This window comes from Microtus oregoni, unplaced genomic scaffold (assembly GCF_018167655.1).
Source record: "Microtus oregoni isolate MIOR12 unplaced genomic scaffold, Mior012 000053F_ref0000044, whole genome shotgun sequence".
NCBI lineage: Eukaryota > Metazoa > Chordata > Mammalia > Rodentia > Cricetidae > Microtus > Microtus oregoni.
Genome location: NW_024543829.1, coordinates 15019544 through 15043422, shown reverse-complemented (window position 1 = coordinate 15043422; position 23879 = coordinate 15019544). Strand labels below are relative to the sequence as shown.

At 41.1% G+C, this 23879-nt stretch overlaps 1 protein-coding gene across 3 annotated transcripts in view; it reads right to left on the bottom strand.

Annotated features, from left to right (window-relative positions):
* Ambra1 (autophagy and beclin 1 regulator 1) overlaps positions 1–23879 on the bottom strand; it is a 199627-nt gene that overhangs the window by 91741 nt on the left and 84007 nt on the right. The window contains exons 9-12 of one of the 3 annotated variants that reach the window (XM_041637507.1): positions 20448–20534; positions 15560–15736; positions 5702–5782; positions 4873–4973 (exon numbers count right to left, since the gene is read on the bottom strand). In XM_041637507.1, coding sequence (XP_041493441.1) covers positions 4873–4973; positions 5702–5782; positions 15560–15736; positions 20448–20534 — 446 coding nt within the window. The remainder of the gene's footprint in view (positions 1–4872; positions 4974–5701; positions 5783–15559; positions 15737–20447; positions 20535–23879) is intronic. The other 2 variants (XM_041637508.1, XM_041637509.1) reach the window with 2 other exon arrangements.

Sequence of the window (23879 nt, the reverse complement as noted above, 5' to 3'; positions counted from 1 at the left end):
TCTCATTTCACTTCTCTGAGGCCTCAAACATGTCAAAAACTATTACAAGCTTAAGAACTTTGTGGTAGATACTCCTTACTTGAACTCAAGCAAAGTGGCTCAGACAACAGAGAGTTAGGCAGATCAGTTTTAATCTTCCAACTCTCCCTTCTCCTAATATTATGCTGGGCAAATGACTTAACTTCTCTGAGCTTCAGTTTTCTCACCTGCCAGGTAGAAGTGCTAACACTAGTATCTATTACACAGGGTAGGAACAAGGGTTTACAGAGATAGTGTAAGGTAAAGTACTAAGGAATACACCTAGTCCACCGAGGCTGTGGCTAGCTTAATTACATTCTTTGCTAAAAAGTCAGCTGGGAGGGCTGGAGAGATGGCTCAGAGGTTAAGAGCATTGCCTGCTCTTCCAAAGGTCCTGAGTTCAATTCCCAGCAACCACATGGTGGCTCATGACCATCTGAAATGAGTCTGATGCCCTCTTCTGGCCTGCAGGCAGACACACAGGCAGAATATTGTAAAATAAATAAATAAATAAATAAATAAATAAAATATTTAAAAAGAGTCAGCTGGGAGAGCTTTCTAGAATGCTACAATCTATGTGCTAGAGATGCAACAGCACTTAAGGGTATATATATTTCTTTAAGTATGTATGTGTCCAGAATCTGTGCTACACTGCATTGATAGGTGGTTGGAGACCAGTAGGAATCTACAGAATTATAGAGACTGCACCAAGACAAAAGAGAAGAAATAAAGATTAACAACCTACTAGCACTCTGGTGCAATGGCTTCATTTGTCTACAATCACTTCCAGGCTTTGGTGGGAGAAAGCAGATTAAAAGGATCTTAATTTTGCACAAATCTACTTTTACAGATAGAATAGATTTGTTGAGAGACTCATTTGTCACCACAGTACTGGTCACAAATCCTGAGACTGCAGTTGTGTGCTCGTTTTATCCTTCTACATCTGCCAAATTTTTCTGCAAAAAGTCACTCCCCATACAGAGGGGAATCGGAAAATGAGCAGCACTGTAAGGTACGACCTCCCACCAAGACTGCAAGGAGGGCGGGGACACTGCCTGCACTGGAGCAACTTCAGAATAAGTATTTCCAAATGTAACTGTTTTGAGACCACCACAGTCTTGTTGCAATCAGAGAAGAGAAAGTATTTTTCCAGGAAAATTAAAAGACCAATTTCACTTGCACTCTTGAAAGTCATTATTATAGCACCTTAATTACATGATCACAAGTAAGTTTGAGGAAAAAAACAAAAACATCTATATCCAGAAGAAGGTTCAGAAAAAAAAAAAGGCTATTAATAAGATTAATTATAAGATTTCCCTCATCAAGCACCACTCAGATATAAAGGGTCATGCCTAGGAACCACCATTTAAAACAGAAAAAGTGGAAAACACAAAAAACCCCTGAAGATCAGTGAAAGATCCCTGGGAGCCCTTTCTGTCTTCTGTGTAAAGTCCTTGAAATAGGAATTCTACTTTGATGTTTTGTCTTTTTTTTTTTAGCTTTGAAGCCTGTCCTGGAACTAGCTCTTATAAACCATGCTGGCCTTGAACTCACAGAGATCTGCCTGCCTCTGCCTCCAAGTTCTGGGATTAAAGGCTTGTGCCACCACCACCTGGCTTGCTTTGTCTTTTAAAAATAACAATGGAGTTCCAGGACAGGCTCCAAAGCCACAGAGAAACCCTGTCTCGAAAAACCAAAAAAAAAAAAAAAAAAAAAAAAATAACTATGGGCCGGGCGATGGTGGCGCACGCCTTTAATCCCAGCACTCGGGAGGCAGAGGTAGGCGGATCTCTGTGAGTTCGAGACCAGCCTGGTCTATAGAGCTAGTTCCAGGACAGGCTCCAAAGCCACAGAGAAACCCTATCTCGAAAAACAAAAAAACAAACAAACAAAAAAAAAAAACAAAAAACAAAAAAACAAAAAAATAACTATGGGGTGGCAGACTAGGAAAGTAACTTGGAGTATAAGTATTGGAGGCCACTGCCTGGGCTCAGTCTGTCTCCTCTACTTTCCAGCTTTACGGCTAAGGCCTATCCAGAGTCACCGGTGTTCCCTCCACCACTCATTATATAATACCAGTTGTCTCAGAACTACTGTAGGATTGAAACAAAATTTTCCTAAAGTACTTAAAATGCTTCCTAGAACATAGTAACACCCCTGGATTTTTGTTGCTGTTACTATTATAATGCTGCAATTTTCTAAAGGAAAGATAAAGAAAAAAATGACACAGCTGTTAACAGACTATGGAGGGACATCTAAGTATGCACTCATGAAGACAGATTCATAGGAAGTCACAATAGGCATACTCATATTGCTATTGAGAAAACAAATACTAATGATGAACAGAAACAACTGCTAACACAGGCATGAGGTCCTAGAAGTCTAGACTTCCTTCTCTTGGTGCCATTAACAATCATTTGATAGATAAATTCTCTCAGTAGATGTCATACCTATATACATCCGATAAAATGCTAGAAAAAGCACCCTAGACACTAGTCAGAAAGTAGGGAATGAAAAGTAAAAGTACAGAATTACTAGAGCAAAGGCAGAACAGAAATAAACTATGCAGCTGTGTGTACACACACGCACACACACATGGCTTAACACAAAGGAAACAAAGAGTAAGATGTGCCATGCTGCGTGCTGGAGGCAGATGTCTGGCACAAAGAAGGGGGCAGAGGAGCTCTTTGGCATCATTGTCTGGCAGCAAATGGTTATCTTTCACAAGCCTTCGGCTAAGCCACACAGCAGTGTCAGGCAAAGAGAGGCACAAATCCATTCTCTTTAACAACTAGGTCCAGAGCCCTCTTTTGACCGCTGTCTGGAGATAAGACCCATGAAGTTCTAGTGTCTGGCAGAGAAATGCCTGAGCGCTGTGGCATTTGAAAATTCGATGCTTGGGGCTGGAGAGATGGCTCAGCGGTTAAGAGCACTGTCTACCCTTCCAAAGGTCCTGAGTTCAGTTCCCAGCAACCACATGGTGGCTCACAACCATCTGTAATGAGAACCGGTGCCCTCTTCTGGCCTGCAGGCATACATGGAGAATACCGAGAATACTGTATATATAATAAATAAATAGATTAAAAAAAGAAAGAAAGAGCCGGGCGATGGTGGCGCACGCCTTTAATCCCAGCACTTGGGAGGCAGAGGCAGGCGGATCTCTGTGAGTTCGAGACCAGCCTGGTCTACAAGAGCTAGTTCCAGGACAGGCTCCAAAGCTACAGAGAAACCCTGTCTCGAAAAAAAAAAAAAAAAAACCAAAAAAAAAAAAAAAAAGAAAGAAAGAAAATTCGATGCTAAGTCAAAGGCATTACTTTGGGGAGGATCAGATCCCATGGACTGGCAGCTGCCACAGCAGTATTCTTAAAATACTAAAACAAAGCTAGGCCTGGTGGCTCAGGCCTTTAATCCCTGCCTCTGGGGGCAAAGGCAAGCAGATCTTTAAATTCAAGGCAAGCCTGGTCTTCAAGGATACAAGTGAAACCTTGTCTCAAAACAAAGTTCCCTAAAATATCAGGGTTTGGGGCTGCACACTTTTACACCTGTGACGTCAGCACTTGGGAGGGAGAGGTCAGCCTGGTCTACATAGCAAATTCCAGGGCTAGGGTACATGGTAAGACTGTGTTGCTCCCACCCCCACCAAAAAAAAAAAAAAAAAAAAAGGAAGGAAGGAAGAAAAAAGAAAAGAGAGAGAGAGAGAGAGAGAGAGAGAAAGGAAGGAAGGAAGGAAGAAAGAAAGAAAAAAGAAGCCTAAAACAAAGCGAATAGCATACACTACTTTCATAGTCCTTCAGGGCCATCTTCTCACCAGCTGCCTTTTTTTTTAAAAAAAACAAATGTGTATTGGTGTTTTGTCTGCATGTATATCTGTATAAAGATCTCAGGTACACTGGAACTGAAGTCACAGACAGTTGTGAGCTGCAATATGGGTGCTGGAAATTGAGCGCGGGTCCTTCAGAAGAAAAGCCAGTGGTCTTAACTGATGAGCTATCTCTCCAGCCCCCACCAACTGCCTTTCTACCTTTAACCAATACATGACCCAGGGTTTCAGGAAACAGGGTGCTATTTAAAATTTTCTAATCAAAGACCTCTTCAAGATATGCCTAATACAACTGAAGTTTTATACATTTTCAGACATAATTTTTCTAAGTTGGCAGTGAAAGTGATGGGAAGGGGTAAAAAAATGTAATGTTGAAACAACCTTCACCCCCCCCCCCCAAAAAAAATAGATTTCTGTTTTGTTCCCTTTTCTGGATACTGTCTAGAAGTAGCTGCATACATGTCCCAGAACCTGGTCCCATCATGCCTCAGAGCCCCAAAGCATGGATCACTTAGGAAATTCACTCATCAACCACCTCAGCAGCATGTGCCCAGCCTACTTTCTGCAATGTGGAGTTCTAAGCAGGCTCCACAAGTCTCCTCGCCTCCTTCCTCATAAAATTCCAGACAATGGAATCTTCATGTGCTGGCGAGGCAAAGAGGTGGAGAGGTGTGTATTAAGCTCTTAATTAAAATCACAAGATACCTTTATCATTCAATTAAAAAGTATAGACAGCCAGAATTTGGTTATATAAAATAACCAAAATAACCAATTCTATATTAAGATATGGAAGGTTTTAAAATTTTCCTTCCTTTTTTTTTTCCCCTTTCTTTACAAAATGGCCTGAAGGACTAAACAGGAGAAACAGTGTCTCATCCCTACCGATTCTTGCCTGGAAGTAAGAAACTGCATATAGGACCCAACAGATGTTTAGACAGACGCTAAGAGACGATCATATCAAAAGAGAGGAAAGAGGAAGAAGTTTTAGCAGCCTGTCTTTCACAATTTTAAAATCCAAAGAAATGTTTCCTTACCTGCTAGTACCCTGTTAACAGAAGAGTGAGTAGCCAAGCCAGGCTGTCCACGTTCATGAAAAATCCCAGCATAAGGCAAATACTCGGGCAGCAAAAAACGCCTGTAAGACGGGATCACACGTGAGAAGTCAACTACAGACGATCACGGAGTCTCAAAGTCATCGCTAAGTAAGGCTGGGCATAATGGTGTACAACTAGAATCCTAACACTTGGGAGGCTAAGGCATAAGGATTACAAGTTCAAGGTCAGACTTGGCTCAGGAACATAAATTGTAACATAATATAGCCTAAAGCATAGACTAACCTAAAAATCCATAGAAGCTCAAAAAGGTACAAAACAACAACAACAACAACAGGATTTGTCCTTTTGTAAATCTGTGACTTGTTACCATCCTTTTTCTAAAGTAAAGCCAGCCAGGTGTGATGGCACACACATGCCTCTAATCCCAGCACTCTCAGAAGAGGCTGACAGATTTCTGAGTTACAGGCCAACTTGGTCTAATAATGAGTTCCAGGCCGGTTAGAGTAACATAATAAGACTGTACAAGACTTCTACATTTGAGCAGTATACTTTTGGTGCCATATTTCTATGTACTGTGTCTAACTATCTCCCCCTAAACGGTGGCAGACTAGAATACAAACTCTTAGGAAATAATTTCATATATGGAAAATCCAAAAGTCATAAGTTAAGCTAAATTCTAAAGGTCTGGGTGGTGTGGCTCAGTGACAGAATACTGTTCTAGCCTGTGCCATGGCCCAATTAAACCAAACAAAAATGAAATCCTAGGCTTTCATCAAGGATCCTTCTATGCTTAAAACCCAGTTCTTACCTTGGGACAAAGCGTCCAAGTGAAGGTGCAGACATTCTGGCATTGCGGGGAGCTCTGTGCCGAGATCTGTCACCACTGTCCCTGGAGAAAACAGAAAGACTACACATTAGACAGTGACTGAAGCAAAATCACTCACCTGCCACCCAACACAAGCATCTGCAAACTAAACTGCTACACTCAGGAGAGACGCCCAAAGACAGCAGTTATCTGTTGGCTAACTAGTCAATACCCTCAGGTCGTTCTCAAAGAATTTTCTTGAGTCATACTCTTTGAACCCTGAAATATCTGAAAGTAAAGTCTTGGGATCTGAAAAGGCTATATAAGAATGCCTTTTTCGAAAAACAAACAAAAAAATGTCTTTTTGTTTTCTTTAATTTTTCAGACAGAGTCGCTCTACGTTTTGGCTGTCATGCAACTCGCTATGTAGAACAGGCTGATCTCAAACTCATAGAGAACACCTGTCCCTGACTCCAGAGTGTGGAACTAAAGGTGTGCACCACCACATCTGGTCCAAGAATGTCATTTCCTTCATCAGATTCCCTTGGCAGAAAGAGAGACTGATAGAGACTGAGGCTGAGGAGATGGAGACGCAGCTCAGTGGCATAGTTCTTGCCTACCTGGCTCATCCTTTAGTATCACAAAAGGGCAAGCAGGTGGAAAAACAGGAACAAGAAAAAAATCCTTAGTTCTTTGAAAAACTGAAAAGTTGACAGTGATGAAAAATATTAGGAAATATACTCCTAAACCAAGTCATTTGAGTTTTTTTTTTAAAAAAAGTATAGATTATTGAAACAACACTAATAAAATGAAGTACCTGCTAAGTTAGTTCAAATGTTGCTAATGTCATTCTACTGAAATCTCTCTAGCTATCCCATGAGGTATTACCAGTCTGATTTTACATAGAAAAACTAAGAATCAGATGTGACTGAGGATTTAAAGAAGAGCTGACTTAAACCTTGGGCTCCTTCACTGTGTTTCACTGCTTCCTACAAAAACAAAAACAAAAAAAAAAAAAAAAGGAAAGAAACTTCACGTGGCTTAAGTTTCCAACACATCAAAGAAACAATAAGCCAAAGGGCATGGGCTGGACCAAGCAGCTCATTATCTGCTTAAACAACTCCAGGAAATAAATGAATCTTTGAGAGCCTGATTTGGGACATCTGAATTCTCTCTTTGGATTACCTTCAGATCATGAGATAATCTTCAAACTAGTCCTAGAAGCAAAGATAAAGGAACAATTTGGCTTTTAAGTGGCCCACTGGGAGTTGTACCAACCAGAAACAAGTCTTTAAAGGTTTTACATTAGGTAGGATAGGCTTCTAAGCATTAAGAGCAATCAATATTAAGGCTACTTGAAAGCCGATTTATTAGAAATCAGTATTTGGGTTTTTTCCCCTGAAGAAAAGGTACATCACTGGGTGGTGGCACTTTAATCCCAGCACTCGGGAGGCAAAGGCAGGTGGATCTCTGTGAGTTCGAGGCCAGCCTGGCCTACAAGAGCTAGTTCCATCCAGGACAGGCCCTAAAGCTACACAGAGAAACCACTGTCTCAAAAAACCCAACCAACCAACCAAAAAAGTGTGCTACTGTTTTCCTAAGATATTGTATTTTGTTGACTTGAAACTCTAGGGATAAAAGAAAAGATAAGGAGAAAGATGTAAGATTACATAGGCAGTAAAAGGAAGGTAGGGTAAAAAATAATTTATAAGAGGAATGGGGGTCTGGAAAGATGGATCATGGTATATAGTTTGCCATGTAAGCACCAAAACTGATGTTCTGATTCCCAGAACTCATATAAAAGCTTGGCTGTCATGGAAGCAGCTTGTAATTTTAGAAGGAAGACAGGGGATCCCCCAAAAAAGCTGGCTATCTAGTTAGGATAGACAGAATCGGGGAGCTCTGGGTTCACCAAGAGAACCTGCCTTAAGAAATTAAGTGAAGGAGCAATCAAGAAAGATACTCAGCATTAATTTCAAGCCAAGTCCACACACGTTTACCCTCCCACCATGTCCACACGCATGTCCACAAACACACACACACACCACAGACACGCGTACACATACACACACACCCCACAGATACGCATGTCCAAACACACACACACACCCAACAGATACGCATGTCCACACACGCACACACCCCACAGACACGCATGGACATACACACACACATCAGAAGTGGTTAACCAATAAAATATGACGATTGCAGAGCTCCTCCCACATACACACAAAGAAGCTGATTATTAAACAAACAAGATAGCTCTCAAACTAAACATATTGTTATTTTTCAAATATGTGATTTTGGCTGTGATCAGTTAAAGTATTAATCAATTTAAAAGTACAACTAAAATCATGATAGCTTTTCACTGTTGTGTATTTATCACTGAATGTAACAAACTCTCATGAAAGGAGTTAGAAACATTTTCAAGTTTAAAGGTGTCCCAGGAAGACAACAGAGAGAGGTCCCAGGCTTCAGGAAGACTGAAAACAAAGCTAAAAGGAAGCACTACCAGGCAGATTCTGTGCCATAGCTCTGGGATCTGATACATGCTTCTACACATCCATAGATCCATGGTACCATGGAATACAGTCTGGACTAACAGATGGGAAGGGCAAGGCACTACACAGTACTAGCGAGGTGCCAATGCTTTAAGATGACATAAAGCTTGTGAGAGATGACAAGTGACAACAGTGAGGGGGGAGAAGCCTGACCCTACAATACATAGCACAAACCCCTGTGTGCTGTTTTAAAACCTAAAAACTGTATTTTTCCATTTTAAATGAGAGCGAGCTAAAATAGTAAGTAATTTAATGTAGAAACACAACACACACACAAATTAAAGAAAAGGGGAGAGGGGCTAAAATGCAGGGGTAATAACAGCTCTAAAATGTTTGGTGATTATTGAAACATGATATAATATAAAGGAGAATTAAAAATAGCCTCAAGTCAGGTATGGTGACACACATATAGCATTCAGGAGGCTGAAGTAGGAGGAGTGAAAGGTTTGAGGCCAGCCAGACAATAGGCAAAGCTGGCTCAGATATAAGCAAACTCTCAAATGGATGGCACCACAGAAGAATAACATACAAGTGAGTAGAGATGTCTATTGGTCTGCATCTTAGCATCTTGGGTAAGGATGGGTAAGCAGGACCTGAAGAGCATCTCAATACCATGCAGATAAACCTCTTAACTCAAAGTGTTAGGACTCTAGCAACAGAAAAACAACAGGACAAGAACCAGAACAATTAGGGAAATATGAAACGTGGGAAACATACAAATGAATACTGTCTGAGGGAGAAACAAGCAAAATCCTCTAAGAGAAAATAGCATAACAAACAAGCAGCTCAAATGTTTACTAACCAGGAAAAACCTTGAAAAGAAGAATGTGTCAAGGTAGCAATGATCAGAATGACCAAAACCCAAATTGGGTGACAAGACAGGGGGAAAAATGGTACAGCATACAAACTTCACAGAGAAAGGCAGTTTCAAGTAAGCTTGAAGTGGGAAGAACAACTGATTTTACTGCTTATAAGGAGGGAGTTTGGAGATGACTGGTGATGGGAAAACAAGTTCAGTGCATAGGAAATTTGGGAGAACGAGAGAATGGTAAGAGAGATCCAGGAAAAGACCAAAGGAATTAGAAACACTTAAAATAATGACATTCAGAAGACTAGGAGCTAACGCAGCTCGACAGAAAGCAATCTGCATGAGCTAGAAGGCAGTGAAAGATGTCAACTAGAGACCCAATGTGGTGCCAAATGAGCAGACCCTGCAGGCTGACCTTAGCAGTGGTGGTGACTGCTAAGTACTGGGATCTACCATAAAATAGCTAACAACCTTAATGGGAATAAAGTGAAGAAAAGAGTACACAAATATGTTAGTGCTGTCTCTCTACCAAGGAGTACTTTTTAAGGGAACACCCGAGAAATCCTCATCAATTGTAACAGCCAGAAGCTGTCTTTAAGCCAGCAGGAAAGAAATTGTCTGCATTATTAATGGCTTTCCCAGTTGTTGAACTCTGTGTATCTCTGATTAACTCTCTAAGGGGTATCTGGGAGAACTGGAGGGGGGGGGGGCGGGAATAAAATTTTGTTACAAATGACTTTATAAAGAAACATCCTACAAACAAGCTTCTAAGACAAGCATTAATAAAAGACAATAAATCTCCAGAAAAATGGAGAGACACAGTGGCAATTCTGCTAAATGTCTAGGATTTATGGCCTCAAAGAAAAAAACATAATCTAAAGGAAAGAAAAATACACCTGCAGACGGTTGTCTGAGCCCTGACCAGACAGACAGGTTGTCATTGTTCCTCAGTGACAAACAGCTCTGACCTGAGCCTTGGGAACTAAATCTCTTGCATCAAAAAGCTCAAAAGGCCATTGTCTTTCTGACAGTACAGTTGATCAAAAAAACCTTGTCTAAAAGCAAATACCATGTTTTCCTTTGCTCATGCTTGTACTCCTCTGCAGACAGGAAAGGCAGAGTTTGCATTCCTATCTCTGAATGCACATTGATCTTGGTCAAGTCCTTTTCTTCTAGGCCCAGTCCGTATTTCTAGGGATTGCACTGACACAGGGTTTAAACTTTTGTTCCAGTTGATATTTCTTGTAAGAAACCTAACAGTATAGGTCTCCCAAAACAGCAGAGCCTTAATTTTTCTCCAAAGAATATTAATATTAATTCTCATTTACAAATTCTTGTCCTCCCTTTTTCTACCTCCTAATTTCATTTGCCTACATTATGCAAATTTATATTCTTATTGTGTATTTCCTGATAAAAAACATAAATCTAAGTGGTAATATCTTCCTCCTTGTACCTCCTGGGTATTTAAATTCATTCCTTCTGTATTCTCCCATGTTCAGCCCAGGCACAACCTAGATATAGTCCACTTCTCTTCATTTCTTCTTCTCCATTACTCTATCTGCTCAGGAAGAATAGGGTTTCTAAAGCTACAGGCATATTGAGGCATATTGAGGCTTGGAGCCTTCTCCAATAGAGGTCTCCTCACTTCCCTAGAATTTTCATTACTCCCTCTTTGCTGAGTATGAAGGAAAACATTCTAAGACAGTTAACATCAAGAGAGTTCCCAAGAACCTTAGGGCTTAAACAAGTGTCAGCGTTAAACAATTTTCTTTGCCATCAGACTTCAGGCCCTGGAGAACAGGACTTGTTCTCCAACCTGTTCTTCTATATCAGTTGTCAAAGTAGGCTTTCTTAACCAAGGCTTTTTTTTTTTTTTTTTTTTTTTTGTGTATTTTCGAGACAGGGTTTCTCTGTAGTTTTTGGTGCCTGTCCTGGAACTAGCTCTTGTAGACCAGGCTGGCCTCGAACTCACAGAGATCCACCTCTGCCTCTGCCTCCCAAGTGCTGAGATTAAAGGCATACGTGCACCAACAAGGCCCAGACCCTTTCTTTTCGTTTCTTTCTTTTTGGCTTTTCGAGACAGTTTCTCATAGCTTTGGAACCCACTCTTTCTTTCTAATAATAATTTTTTATTAAAAATTAAAGACTAACTAGAGTAGAATAAAAATACATACTATTTCTCCTGCAGACCTTAGCAACTACTGGAACAAAGCACTTTTCTTGGTCTTTCTGTAAGAGTCACCTGTCCTCTTATCTAAAGGGAAGGTGAAAATTAAAGTAAGAGCTTTGCTATGCTTATATAATATCTACATTCAAGCAAGCGGTCTGAGCTCTAACACAGGAAGACAGTAATGTCAATGGGCAGACACACTTTTACCCTGCTTGTAAATATTTTTATGCGAAGACAGCTGGCTAAGGACTTTAGAATAGACCTGCTGACAGCAGGTTTCTGGATGTCCTGTTTGTACATTTTGATAAAAACTGGGATCCTGCCATTTCAATCCTTACCACAGACAGAGATGAACAGCAGGAGAAAATGCTTGCCTAGAAGATGGCCACCAATCCAGACTACAAAGAATAGAAATTTTAACCTGACCAACTTTCAAGGGCATCCTTTCCTGAAGATAACTTGGAAAGGTCTTCTTCCACAAAAAAATGTATGAAAGAGCCCAAATATGATTGTATATCACTGTTAAAGGACTTTATATATCTGAAGATAATAAATATACTGATTCCTGTTCTCTAATCTGAGATATCTCTAATATGGTAATATCCTCAGTCAGAGAACATAAGATAAGATTGAGTTATTAACCCTGTTGTTTGGTCATTATAAGGATTAAACAAAAAATTTAAAATCTATTATCTCTATGTAAAAACATGTAAATAATCTACATTTTTATGTAAGTATGGCTACTTCATAAATTATTACATATACATATATAGATATGAAGTTGACACTTTGGCATACATACTATAAACACAAGTTGATAACAACTATATATATGAAAAATATACTATAGTAGCTTATTCCTTTTATTCAATTGATGATAAAAGAGAACCAAAGAAAACATGATTTGGTTCATGGCAACTTTTTACATCTGAATGAAAAGTTCAAAAGAAGAGTAGAATGGATCTATGACTTAGAAAAAGGGAGAGTAGAGAGGCCTATGTAAGGCCCCATAGGCAGGACTGTGATGTGCTGAGAAGGTATGGAAACACAACAGAACAGTGTCTGTTAAAGGTGTCCTGTTAAGCAGATTCCAGATCACATAAGCCTTACCTGCTCCTCTGTACTAAAATACCTATAAACTATGACTGTATATAACCACTACTGTCCACTCACACCCACATTTTTTTTCTGAGGGCTAGAGAGACAGTTCAACAGTTAAGAGCACTTGCTGCTCTTCCAGGAGACTACAGGTTCAGTGTGAGCACCTACATAGCAGCTCACAAGGTTGAGTGTGAGCACCTACATAGCAGCTCACAAGGTGGAGTGTGAGCACCTCCACAGCAGCTCACAAGTGTCTGTAACTCCAGTTCCAGGAGACCTGACACCCTTGTCTGGTCTCTTTGGGGACCAGATAAACAGTGGTACACAGACATAAATGCAGGCAAAACACCCACACATGTAAGATAAAAATTAATTTAAAAATTAACATCCTGGGGGCTGGAGAGATGGCTCAGTGGTTAAGAGCATTGTCTGCTCTTCCAAAGGTCCTGAGTTCAATTCCCAGCAACCACATGGTGGCTCACAACCATCTGGAATGAGGTCTGGTGCCCTCTTCTGGCCTGCAGACATACACACAGACAGAATATTGTATACATAATAAATAAATATTTAAAAAAATTAACATCCTTACTATCAGTATCAAAGCTAAGGAATAGGATTATGGCAAATAAATTAGAACAGGTGTTACATTCCCTAAGCTCCTTCTTTCCTCTTCTTAAAACTAGAGATTGAAAGGAGCAACTACAACTAGTACTCGACCAGCTTATAGGACGAGGAGGAAGACAGAGGAGATAGAAAAAGAAGGAACAAATGGCAGGTCAGTATCAGCTGTTTTCACTACAAGACCTGAACCACTCATGTTAAGGTAGATCATGGTTTGCACCAGAACTACCTTCCTTCAAAAAGACTTATGAGTGGGGCACTGGGGAAATTAACCCTGGCTAATAGAGGCACCTAGAGGGGTAAACTGATGAAGGAAAGGGAAAGAAGACAATGTAAAATGAGGTCATGCTGAAGCCCAAGGAGACGATGAGAGCACAGGTGGGCTGGGGAAGCACACACAGAAGGCAGTCTGACAGAGGAAAATCGAGGGGGAAGAAAGGGGAGAGCGAGGAGGTGGCATCAGAAGAAAGAGAAGGTAAAATGAGAACAGAACATTTTAAACTAACCCAGAACTCCATTATGAAGGACAAGTCACGAGGCAGAGTACAGCTGAAAGGCATGATCCCCACATCACACCACTGGAAACAGATAATTTAGACTTCTAAGCATGCATGGAAAGAAGCTAGGCAAGTCAGAAGCCTGACTCCCAGAGCACTATATGATAAATGAGCTAAAGTCCCCCAGGTGTTTGAGCAGCACTGCAACGTCAGCAACCTCAGTATATACGTTTCTCTCTTTCCTCTCTTCCTCCTCCACAACCCCCTCCCCACTGTGTGTATGTGTTTACAGTACTGGGGAATCCAACACAGGACCTCACATGCTAAGCAGGTGAACTATATCCAAAGCCCATTAGCATATGTGTTTAAACCACTTCCCTGAGTGAACCTGGTGCTAGAAAAATGATTACATCCCCAAGACAACATATGTCATTACAGGCATCTGTCTGGCTCATTTCACTGTTATATGCAGTCATCTTGCCCAGGAGGACAAATAGAGAAAATGGCAGGCTGAGGGTCAGAGAGTGATTGCTGACACAGGACCACCACACACCTGCTTTATGCTACTCTTGCATTTACTCAACATTTAAATCTTTTCCAGACCAATCTATGTTCTTCCTTTTGCTTCCCAGAATTCAAATGTTGGTGTGTTCACCAAAAACCTCAGGAAGTCAAGCAGCACGATGGTTGTTTCACTTCATCCTAGTCCTTTCTGCAACGGGACCAAATATACCGTAGAGCTCCATTACAAGGTAGCTTATGGGGATACATGCATGCAGCTGACTAGAGGGACATGGTTAGGGAGACGTAACAACTCCTAAGATCCCAGACCTACTAAAGTGTGCTAATAGTCAAATAATGCCAAAAAGGAGAAGGAAATGCTTCTTTTTCTTTTGTATATTAAAGAACAGAAAAACACAAAAATCAAAACAAAAGCCAAATGTCTAATTTGATACAAGGCAGGAAAACCCAGTTTCAGGCTGGCAATACGACAAATGGTTAGAAGGTCAGGAATAAAATGTCTGAGAGGTAAAATTCTGCAGTGGGGTTGGAAAGCATGGACTCTGAAGTCTGGGGCTGCTCCTGCTCATTTGGCCTCATCCCTACCCCATTCAACAACAATAGCAACAACAACAACAACGGAAAGAAGGAAAGAAGGAAGGAAGGAGGGAGGGAAGGAAGGAGGGAGGGAGGGAGGGAGGGAGGAAGGGAGGGGGGAAGGAGGGAGGGAGGGAGGGAGGGAGGAGGGAAGGAGGGAGGGAGGGAGGGAGGGAGGGGGGGAGGGAGGGAGGAGAGACAGTGGCATCAGCTTCAGCTGAGGTAGCAATGGGGAAAAGGGTGGCGACAGCATAAAGCAGTCACTCCTCAACCTGCTACTGTCATGTTCCTGGCCCTCCAGTAATCCCTCTGAGTGTCTAAAAGGTGACATTCAAAGAATTACTGGTGGGGAACAAGAAGGCTATTAAGTTGAGGCAAAAGAGTTAGACCTTAAAGAATTAAGTTTATTCAGGTTACTGAGATAGAAGATTCACTTTAAGGAAATCTAATATTCAATTTTTTTGGGGGGGGGGTTTCGAGACAGGGTTTCTCTGTGGCTTTGGTTCTTGTCCTGGAACTAGCTCTGTAGACCAGGCCGGTCTCGAACTCACAGAGATCCGCCTGCCTCTGCCTCCGGAGTGCTGGGATTAAAGGCGTGTGCCACCACCACCCGGCTAGGAAATCTAATATTTAAAATGAAACTTAATCTTCACATCTACTCCAGTGAGGAGAATGTCCTCTGCAGATAGCCCAAGAGAAGCATTTCCATCATTCAGGCCACACGGAGACAGGAGAGCAGCAGTCGTTCTTTCCCAATCAGGCTGGGGCCCAAAGGCTGTCTTTTCCCAAAGGCTCTGGCGATTCAGCAATCCATCTGCCAGAAATAGGAGTGCTCTGAGGTTGGGAGGCCTCTCTCTCTGCTCCTTGTCCCAGCTTGCAACTCATAAGCAATAACTAAAGGATTGGGAGCAAGAATACTCACCACTGCTACAAAAGCAGTGGCCAACTTGGAAGCACTCTCAGACTGGGAGAAAGAGGAAGGAAGCAAACTGAGAATATACTTACTCAAAGTCCTCAAATTCCAAGTCGGTTCCCTCTACTGATGGACCCTGGTTGTCTGAGGAAGAAGAGGTGGAAGAACGAAGACGATTCTGTTGGTAGCGCATGGAGCGCTGGCGAATACTGTCTCTCCGTGAGAGATACTGGATCATCCTCTGGGCGTAGTATGCAGCAGGAGATAATCTGGGAGAGACAGAGATGGACAAACACAAACTAGCACTAATTTGGGGAATACTGTGAAAGACAGTAAAGCCAGCTCTCCCATAGCATCTCCCTGCTGAGACAAATTCTGGATACACAAAAATAACAGGCCGTTTAAGTGACCAGGAGGTTTGTGCTGCAGAATATGTGTACCAGACTATCACCAATGCTTCTGTTCTAAGACAAGGCAAACAGCAGTGTAATCAGTCATCTCCTGAGCAAGTGTGGCCCCTTCTCAAGAGGATTAGCACTGGGCCTTTCTTCTATCTTAGCCTCTATGGAACCTGGCTTAGCTTTTCAGGGTGTCCTTAAATATTTCTTTCTTGCTCCTTAACAATCCACAAAATTTAAGAAATGAAAGAGACCTTAGTAATCAAGTCTGGTCATTTACAGATAAGAAAACAGGCCAGAAGATGTTAATACCTAGATAATTAATAAAGACACTCATGGGTCTTCTCACCAGTACTTCCTTCTTCAAACACACAGTTCCAGCTTTCACCTAGTTCCTTATAATCATCTCCCTCCCTCACATATTAATCACAGGTATTTGTGCACAGAAAAGTATTCAGGACAGGGATTGAGAGTCATTGTGTACTTGGGAGAACAGAAAAACCTAACAGAAAAAAGAATTTCCTTTTCCTAGAATTACAGCAATGGAGGCTACATCTCTCTTGCTAGGGTTCCAATAAACCATCAGTCTAGACACTAACTGAAACCAAGGTCCTGCCTTAAAGCTTGCTAACTTTTTTTTGGGGGGGGGTCAAGATAGGGTTTCTCTGATAGCTTTGGAACCTGTCCTGGAACTCGCTTTGTAGACCAGGCTGGCCTCAAACTCAGAGACACCACTGCCCAGCTCTCTAACAATTTCTAATATACCACACAACTATACACATTTTTCCCTTCTTAAAGTTTTCCTCCATCTTACAAAACTGCTCTATAATTTGAGGCTACAAACTGAGAACATGTGAGAACAAAAGCAAAATGTCTTATATGATGTCTTATATGATAATGTTAAGTGACTGCTAAACCAACTGCAAGACTTAAAATTTGAGGAACACAATGATCCAAGTCCACTAGTAAATTACAGCCCATAGAAATACAGAAGAATACGAATGTATACATGAGAAAGGTCATTTGCATTATTGTCACCATTTGGGAAAGCCTAGGAAATAAGCCAGAAGCCCAGCAACAGAGGAAATAAATTACATCCACAGAGAGGAGCACTAGGAGGCCACTAAGAAGACTTGGCTGGGCACAGTGACACATGCCTATAATCTCAAGACTAGGAATCCAGAGGCAGATGGATCAGGAGTTAAAGGTCAGTTCCAGCTACTTGAGTCTGAGGCTAGCCTGAGCTATGACACCCTGTCTCAAAAGTTTAAAGTGGGTGTGTGTACAACAATCATCTCCATTTACTCAGAAGGAAACTCTTCTAAAACAAAGTTTTAAGGTAGGGAAAGGGTTAAAGAAAGAGAATATGTGTGTGTGTATATGTATATATATATACATATACACACACACATATACATACATATTTATTATTATGTATATAAAAATATTTCTGTATTTAAGGAAAAACAAAGACATAAACCTTAAGTTACAAACCTAGAGCCACAAACCTGGGAGATTTTTTTTTTAATGAAGTTTGGATATTAAAAAGAGAAGTGTCTTGTTTTTATTGAGAATATTAAAAAACTAATTGAGAATAACTGTATCTAAATGACAGAAAAATTTTTATTGCTGAGACTATGGCTGGGAGACTTGCAAATTTGAGGCCAGTTGAGCAATTTATATTAGTAGGAGAGTCATTCCCCAAAATTGCAGACATCTTGCAGTATGACTTTCAGAACCTTTGATATACTGTTCTCAGGAATTCTACCTTCCTAGGCCAAAAGAGGTCTTGCAGTCAACTTCAATGGGGCCTATCAAAGTTGTCCTTCAGGGCAGTCATCAAATGAAATTTCTAAGGAGTTGGTTGGTAATCATTGGAACTCAAAGTTTCTTGATTAAAGTAATATGCTACACTGAGCATGCTGAATCCAAATTACCTTTGTACAGTAGATGGGCATGAGACATACAGAAACAGAAGCTGAGACCAAAATAATCGGAAAACTCGAACTATTTCCAAAGCCTCATCTCGTGGTGTTTTCATTACTCATTTGGGCACCTGTTGCCAAGCTTTCAATCACTGAACACCAAAATTTGGACAGAAGTGAGTGTTTCTGTGCTGTTCTTATTGCTAGCTAATATATCAAAATCTTCCCGTAGAAATCAAACTTGGATTAAATTCAAAGGAATCAGACCAGGGAAGAAAATACATAGTAACAGGAGAAAATTTTCAAGAGAACTAATCTGGATGAGACCAAAAGTATATCCATTTCTCAGATTTATGGACAATCAGAAATAATAGTAAAAAAAAATGTATTGTTACTGATAACTGTAGTAGAAATGTTACTGGTGATAATGAATAAAGACTACCCTATGTGTACAGCATTGCATTAATTCAAGTTGTTTAATTTTACTATATGAATTTCCTAAACTATGAAACTATATTATCAGTGGTTACAAATAAATAAATAAAGGAGGAGGAGAGGTTTCTGACATCACAGACTTTGTCTCTTATGTATCTAGGGGGAAACTAGGTTTCTGCATACTTTGGAAAATGTCCCGTAAAAGCCTTGACCTATCCATAATACAAGACATAACTAAGAGAAGAAGAAAAAAGAAGTAACATGAGACGAGATGGTAACCAGCGCCCTCCTGCTGAGGAGCTGGAGCACTCTCAATACCACAGAGTATTCCGAGTGTTAGGAAGCCAAAGAAATTAGAGTAGGAATAAATATGAGCTTCTAAAGAAAGGACAACAGCTGTAGTCTCTGCATTCTGAGGAAGAGGCAGGAAGACACACGTTTGAGGCCAGTCTTCACTGGCTGTACAGGAAGTGACAGGTCAATACAGGGGGTGGATTCGGCCCTGTTGAAAAATGAATCATTGAAGTTTCCCAGTCTAAAATTTCTGAGGATAAGATTCCTACTGCTGTCTGTAAAGAAACTTTTTGTTTGTTTTTGTTTTCTTGAGATACATTACATACACAGTCTCTCTATATAGTCCTAGTAGTCCTGAAACTCACTGTGCAAACCAGGCCAGCCTCAAACTCACAGAGATCCCCCTGTGTCTGCTTCCCGATTGCTGGGATTAAAGGGGTGCACTGCCATGGTCAGCCTGAAAAGAAAGTGTTTCATAGCAAGAAGTTGTGTTGTGTGTCTAAGGCTCTAGAAATGTGACAGCTTCCTTTCCCTCTCCAAGGGCGCATACATTCTCCAACAGAACTGCAGGCTGATGTAAATGCCCTTGCTTCTGAACTGCCTGCCTATTTTTTTCTCTACTGTTTAGATCCTTGGATTTGCTAATTCTAGGATATGGAAAACAAAGTAAGAGGGCCACAGAAAGTTTATTTTCCACTAGAATCTTGGGAGAAATAATAGTCAAGTTAGCCCTTTTCAGATCTCTATCAGTCATCAAATCCAATTATGACAATCACACGGGGCTGCTTTCTCCTGATAACTGTAATACAACAACTCAATATTCCAGCCTTGGTTTTGTTATTAACACCATCATCAGCACCAGGGAATTTAGAACAGTTCCTTAAGCTCATATGAAAAAAATGTCCTCCCCTGCCCCAACTTCTAAAAATTTCAGGATTAGGGAAATAAAATATTTGGTTGGGATGGATAGGGAGCTTGCTGTAAAAGCAAAAGGATCTCAGTTCAACACTCCAATACCCATGTAAAAACTGGGCATGGTTTGGGTGCCTACGACCCCAGCACTGCAGGAGGGAGACAGGTAGATTCCAGGTACATATGCCTAGATATAATGGCAAGCTTCTAATTCAGTAAGAGATACTACCTCAAAACATTAATAATAATTTAACAACAATAATTTGGAGAACAACAGAGGAAGTCTTCCTTTGACCTCTACATGTACCCATACCACAAATACACTCCCCACCACACACATAATCTTCAATAAGGTTTCAAATGTCTTCTAAAACAGTACAAAGCAATCACTTCAATAAAATGACAACTTATTTCATTCAATTATTCTTCCTTCATCTCTTCTTTTGGATAGTGTCCAAACACTGGTGGTGCATGCCTTTAATCCCAGCACTCGGGAGGCAGAGGCAGAGGCAGAGGCAGGAGGATCTCTGTGAGTTTGAGGCCAGCCTGGTATACACGAGCTAGTTCCAGGACAGGCTCTAAAGCCACAGAAAAACCCTTTCTTGAAAAACAAACAAACAAAACTGGCTTGATTTTGATATTCTAAATTTTTAAAAGTATTTTCCCTATAAATAAAATGTTCGAAACTTGGGCTCTCTTTTTGGCTGTCCATCTGATGAGCAACAGCTTCTGGAGCAGCAGGAAAGAAAACCTATGGCCTCCACAGTACTCCCTTCAGTAACCTACTGACAGATGGTGAGTCCCAAAGGACTAGAGCTCAGTTAGAGTCCTCTGTCACGAGAGAAGCTGTGCACTTACCTGCAACAATTCCCAACCACCTGAAACACCTGCCTTAACACTGTAACACTGCAAAAGAGCACCAGGACCAGAGAGGCACGGGTGGGGCTTCCCCCAACTTGGCAACCCCAAGGGCCGCCCCTCCCCCCTCCTAGTGCCATTTCTCACTTTGGCCTTACCTCGCTGGGTCTGGGTAAATTGGGTGCTCTCTGGATCCTGCTCCATCATAACGGGATAATGAAATGAGGGAAGACTCCAGCAGCCTCCTAGCAGAGATTAAAAAAATGGCAATAATCCCTGTCAATTACCAACTCAGAGGTCAATCATAAGGGAAGTGGGGGAGAGGTAATAACGTCCCCCTTTGCAGCCAGCTAGCACCTATTATCTAGGGTCTTATAATCTAACTATATGGATATATTAATAAATGGAGAGCTACATAGCTCCTATACTGGATGTGACCACTGTATCATGCTGAATACTGTTCTCTGGTAAGACACACACAAATGCATCAGAAACATAATTTTCTATCTCTTTACAGTACCTCCAGCAGACAAACAGGAGGCTAGAAGCAACATGAGAGGAAAACGAGGCATACACAGAGACCATCACACATTTTCCCTGACGATCGGCTCCTGTACACCATCAGTCCACACACCCTCATTTTCCACTCCTGCTCTACCACACCCTTCTTTTGAGAAAGAGTATACCCAGGACTCACTTAATAACTGGCAAAATCCTTTCCTTCTATCATCCAGCTCCATCATAAATTCAACTGATGTTAGTAACACACATTTTATTATTTTTTGGGTACCAGGCCCAAGCATGCCCACAAGATGTTAAGAATTACTACATATATAGAACACTGAGACTAGAGATTTAAATATATAGGCCCAGGACACGCAACTATTAAGGATTCCCATGAAGACCTATCTCAATTTCCAAGTGCCTACTGCATGTAGCTAGCCATGGTGAGCAATGGCTACCAGCAAACAGGAAGATTAGGAACCTATCACTAAGCCACAAGCTGGGCTCAGTATTGTTGCCTTGTCTGATTTTGTAAAACCAGAAATCATGAAGTTTCATGGTTAAGTTTTAGTGAACTTCCCTCTTTAAATACAACAAAGGCTATTTAAGTAAGACACATCCGCTAACAGGTGTGCTTCAGGGGCTTCCTGGTCTACCACACCACACTTCTCAACTCATATGCGCTCAGCAGTCAGCCACACTCTTAGCAGAGACCACATCTCAAAGGAAGTGGTCTCAGGAAAAAAAAAAAGGTGCATACTGTTCCTCCCAGCAGCATCTTGCCTGGCTCTCCCAGGAACAGGTCTCAGGCTCCCTGCCAGATTCTTCCTTAAACAGATCTGCAGAATAACAACAGCAGCTACCCTTCTTTTCCAATTGAGTTAAGACAATTCAGTATTATTAAAACCAGCTGGCTTTAGGTATAGTCATGGACAGTCACTATCCCAGCAACTGGCCCATGATGGCATTTCCAGTCAAAGTCAAGACAGAAACAACTGTCACCCCATCCTTTACCCTTCCTGCTTGGGACAACCAACCATTAAAATATGTTTTCGACCAAGACACTGCAAACAACTTCCGCACCCAAATGGAAAGAACACCATATACCCAACGAAGTAATAAAATATGTCTTCTCTCTGGTAATATCATTGTTTGCAACATCAGGAATATTATATATCATTATTTTAAAACATACTTTTTTCATATTCCAATGTCATAAATCGGGAGACACAGATTAACTGGCATATTTCTTTTTTCTTTCCTACCATCATAACACAAATAATGTCATGCCTAGATCTTTTATCCACAAATTGTTTGCGGTAGGTAGGTAAAGTGTGAATTATTAATACAGTAAGTTTATTTCCTCTTTTTAAAACATTATTTAAGTGATACATAAAAGCATAAAACCGTACAGATTAGCAGGGTCTCAATGCATATATACACTGTGTCATGTTTAAATCAAGTAAAACATGTTTATTTCTTCAATATTTTGTCATTTACATGAAAAACTGTCAGAACCCTTTTTCAGTGGTTTAAAACATACAGTGTATCATTTGTTATTTTAGTCATCCTACTCTGCCACAGCACAGTTTTTATTTTTGTTAAGACAGGGTCTGTGGTCCATGCTGGTGTGGAGTGAGATATTTTTCTGCCTCTGCCTGCAAAATGCTGGGATTACAGACATGTTTCACAAAGCCCAGCAAAACCTTTTTATTCTGAACTATTACTTAAAACACTGCCAGCCTATGCCATTTCTTTTTTTTTTTCCAATTATAATTTTATTTTTATTATTATAAGGGGCAAACTCATGAAACAGGAATGATTAGCCCAGGCTCAGCTGTGTAGCACAGGAACCACAGAGAGAGAGAGAGAGAGAACCTTGGTCTGCCCGGACAATTTTACTTTTGTTTTGTTTTGTTTTTTTTAAATTTATTTATTTATTAAAGATTTCTATCTCTTCCCCGCCGCCGCCTCCCATTTCCCTCCCCCTCCCCCAATCAAGTCCCCCTCCCTCATCAGCCCAAAGAGCAATCAGGGTTCCCTGCCCTGTGGGAAGTCCAAGGACCACCCACCTCCATCCAGGTCTAGTAAGGTGAGCATCCAAACTGCCTAGGCTCCCACAAAGCCAGTACATGCAGTAGGATCAAAAACCCATTGCCATTGTTCTTGAGTTCTCAGTAGTCCTCATTGTCCACTATGTTCAGCGAGTCCGGTTTTATCCCAGGCTTTTTCAGACCCAGGCCAGCTGTCCTTGGTGAGTTCCCGATAGAACATTCCCATTGTCTCAGTGTGTGGGTGCACCCCTCGAGGTCCTGAGTTCCTTGCTCATGCTCTCTCTCCTTCTGCTCCTGATTTGGACCTTGAGATTTCTGTCCGGTGCTCCAATGTGGGTCTCTGTCTCTGTCTCCTTTCATCGCCTGATGAAGGTTAATATTCAGGAGGATGCCTATATGTTTTTCTTTGGGTTCTCCTTCTTATTTAGCTTCTCTAGGATCACGAATTATAGGCTCAATGTCCTTTATTTATGGCTAGAAACCAAATATGAGTGAGTACATCCCATGTTCCTCTTTTTGGGTCTGGCTTACCTCACTCAGAATAGTGTTTTCTATTTCCATCCATTTGTATGCAAAATTCAAGAAGTCCTTGTTTTTTACTGCTGAGTAGTACTCTAATATGTATATATGCCATACTTTCTTCATCCATTCTTCCATTGAAGGGCATCTAGGTTGTTTCCAGGTTCTGGCTATTACAAACAATGCTTCTATGAACATAGTAGAGCATATACTTCTGTTGTATGATAAGGCCTCTCTTGGGTATATTCCCAAGAGTGGTATTGTTGGGTCCAGGGGTAGGTTGATCCCGAATTTCCTGAGAAACCGCAATAAAATTATTCTCTAAGACCAGGGTAAGAACTGAAGAATGAAATCAAAACCCTGGAAAACTGTTCAACTGCACAAGGTGCTGAGTACCCCTGAGCTCTGACTGTTACTCTCTGATCAGCTGCTTAGTAAGCCCTTTAGTGAGGACAGCCTTCAGAGTGACCTGCTTCAGAAAATGAAGCTGATTACGTTAGGAAACAAATATTG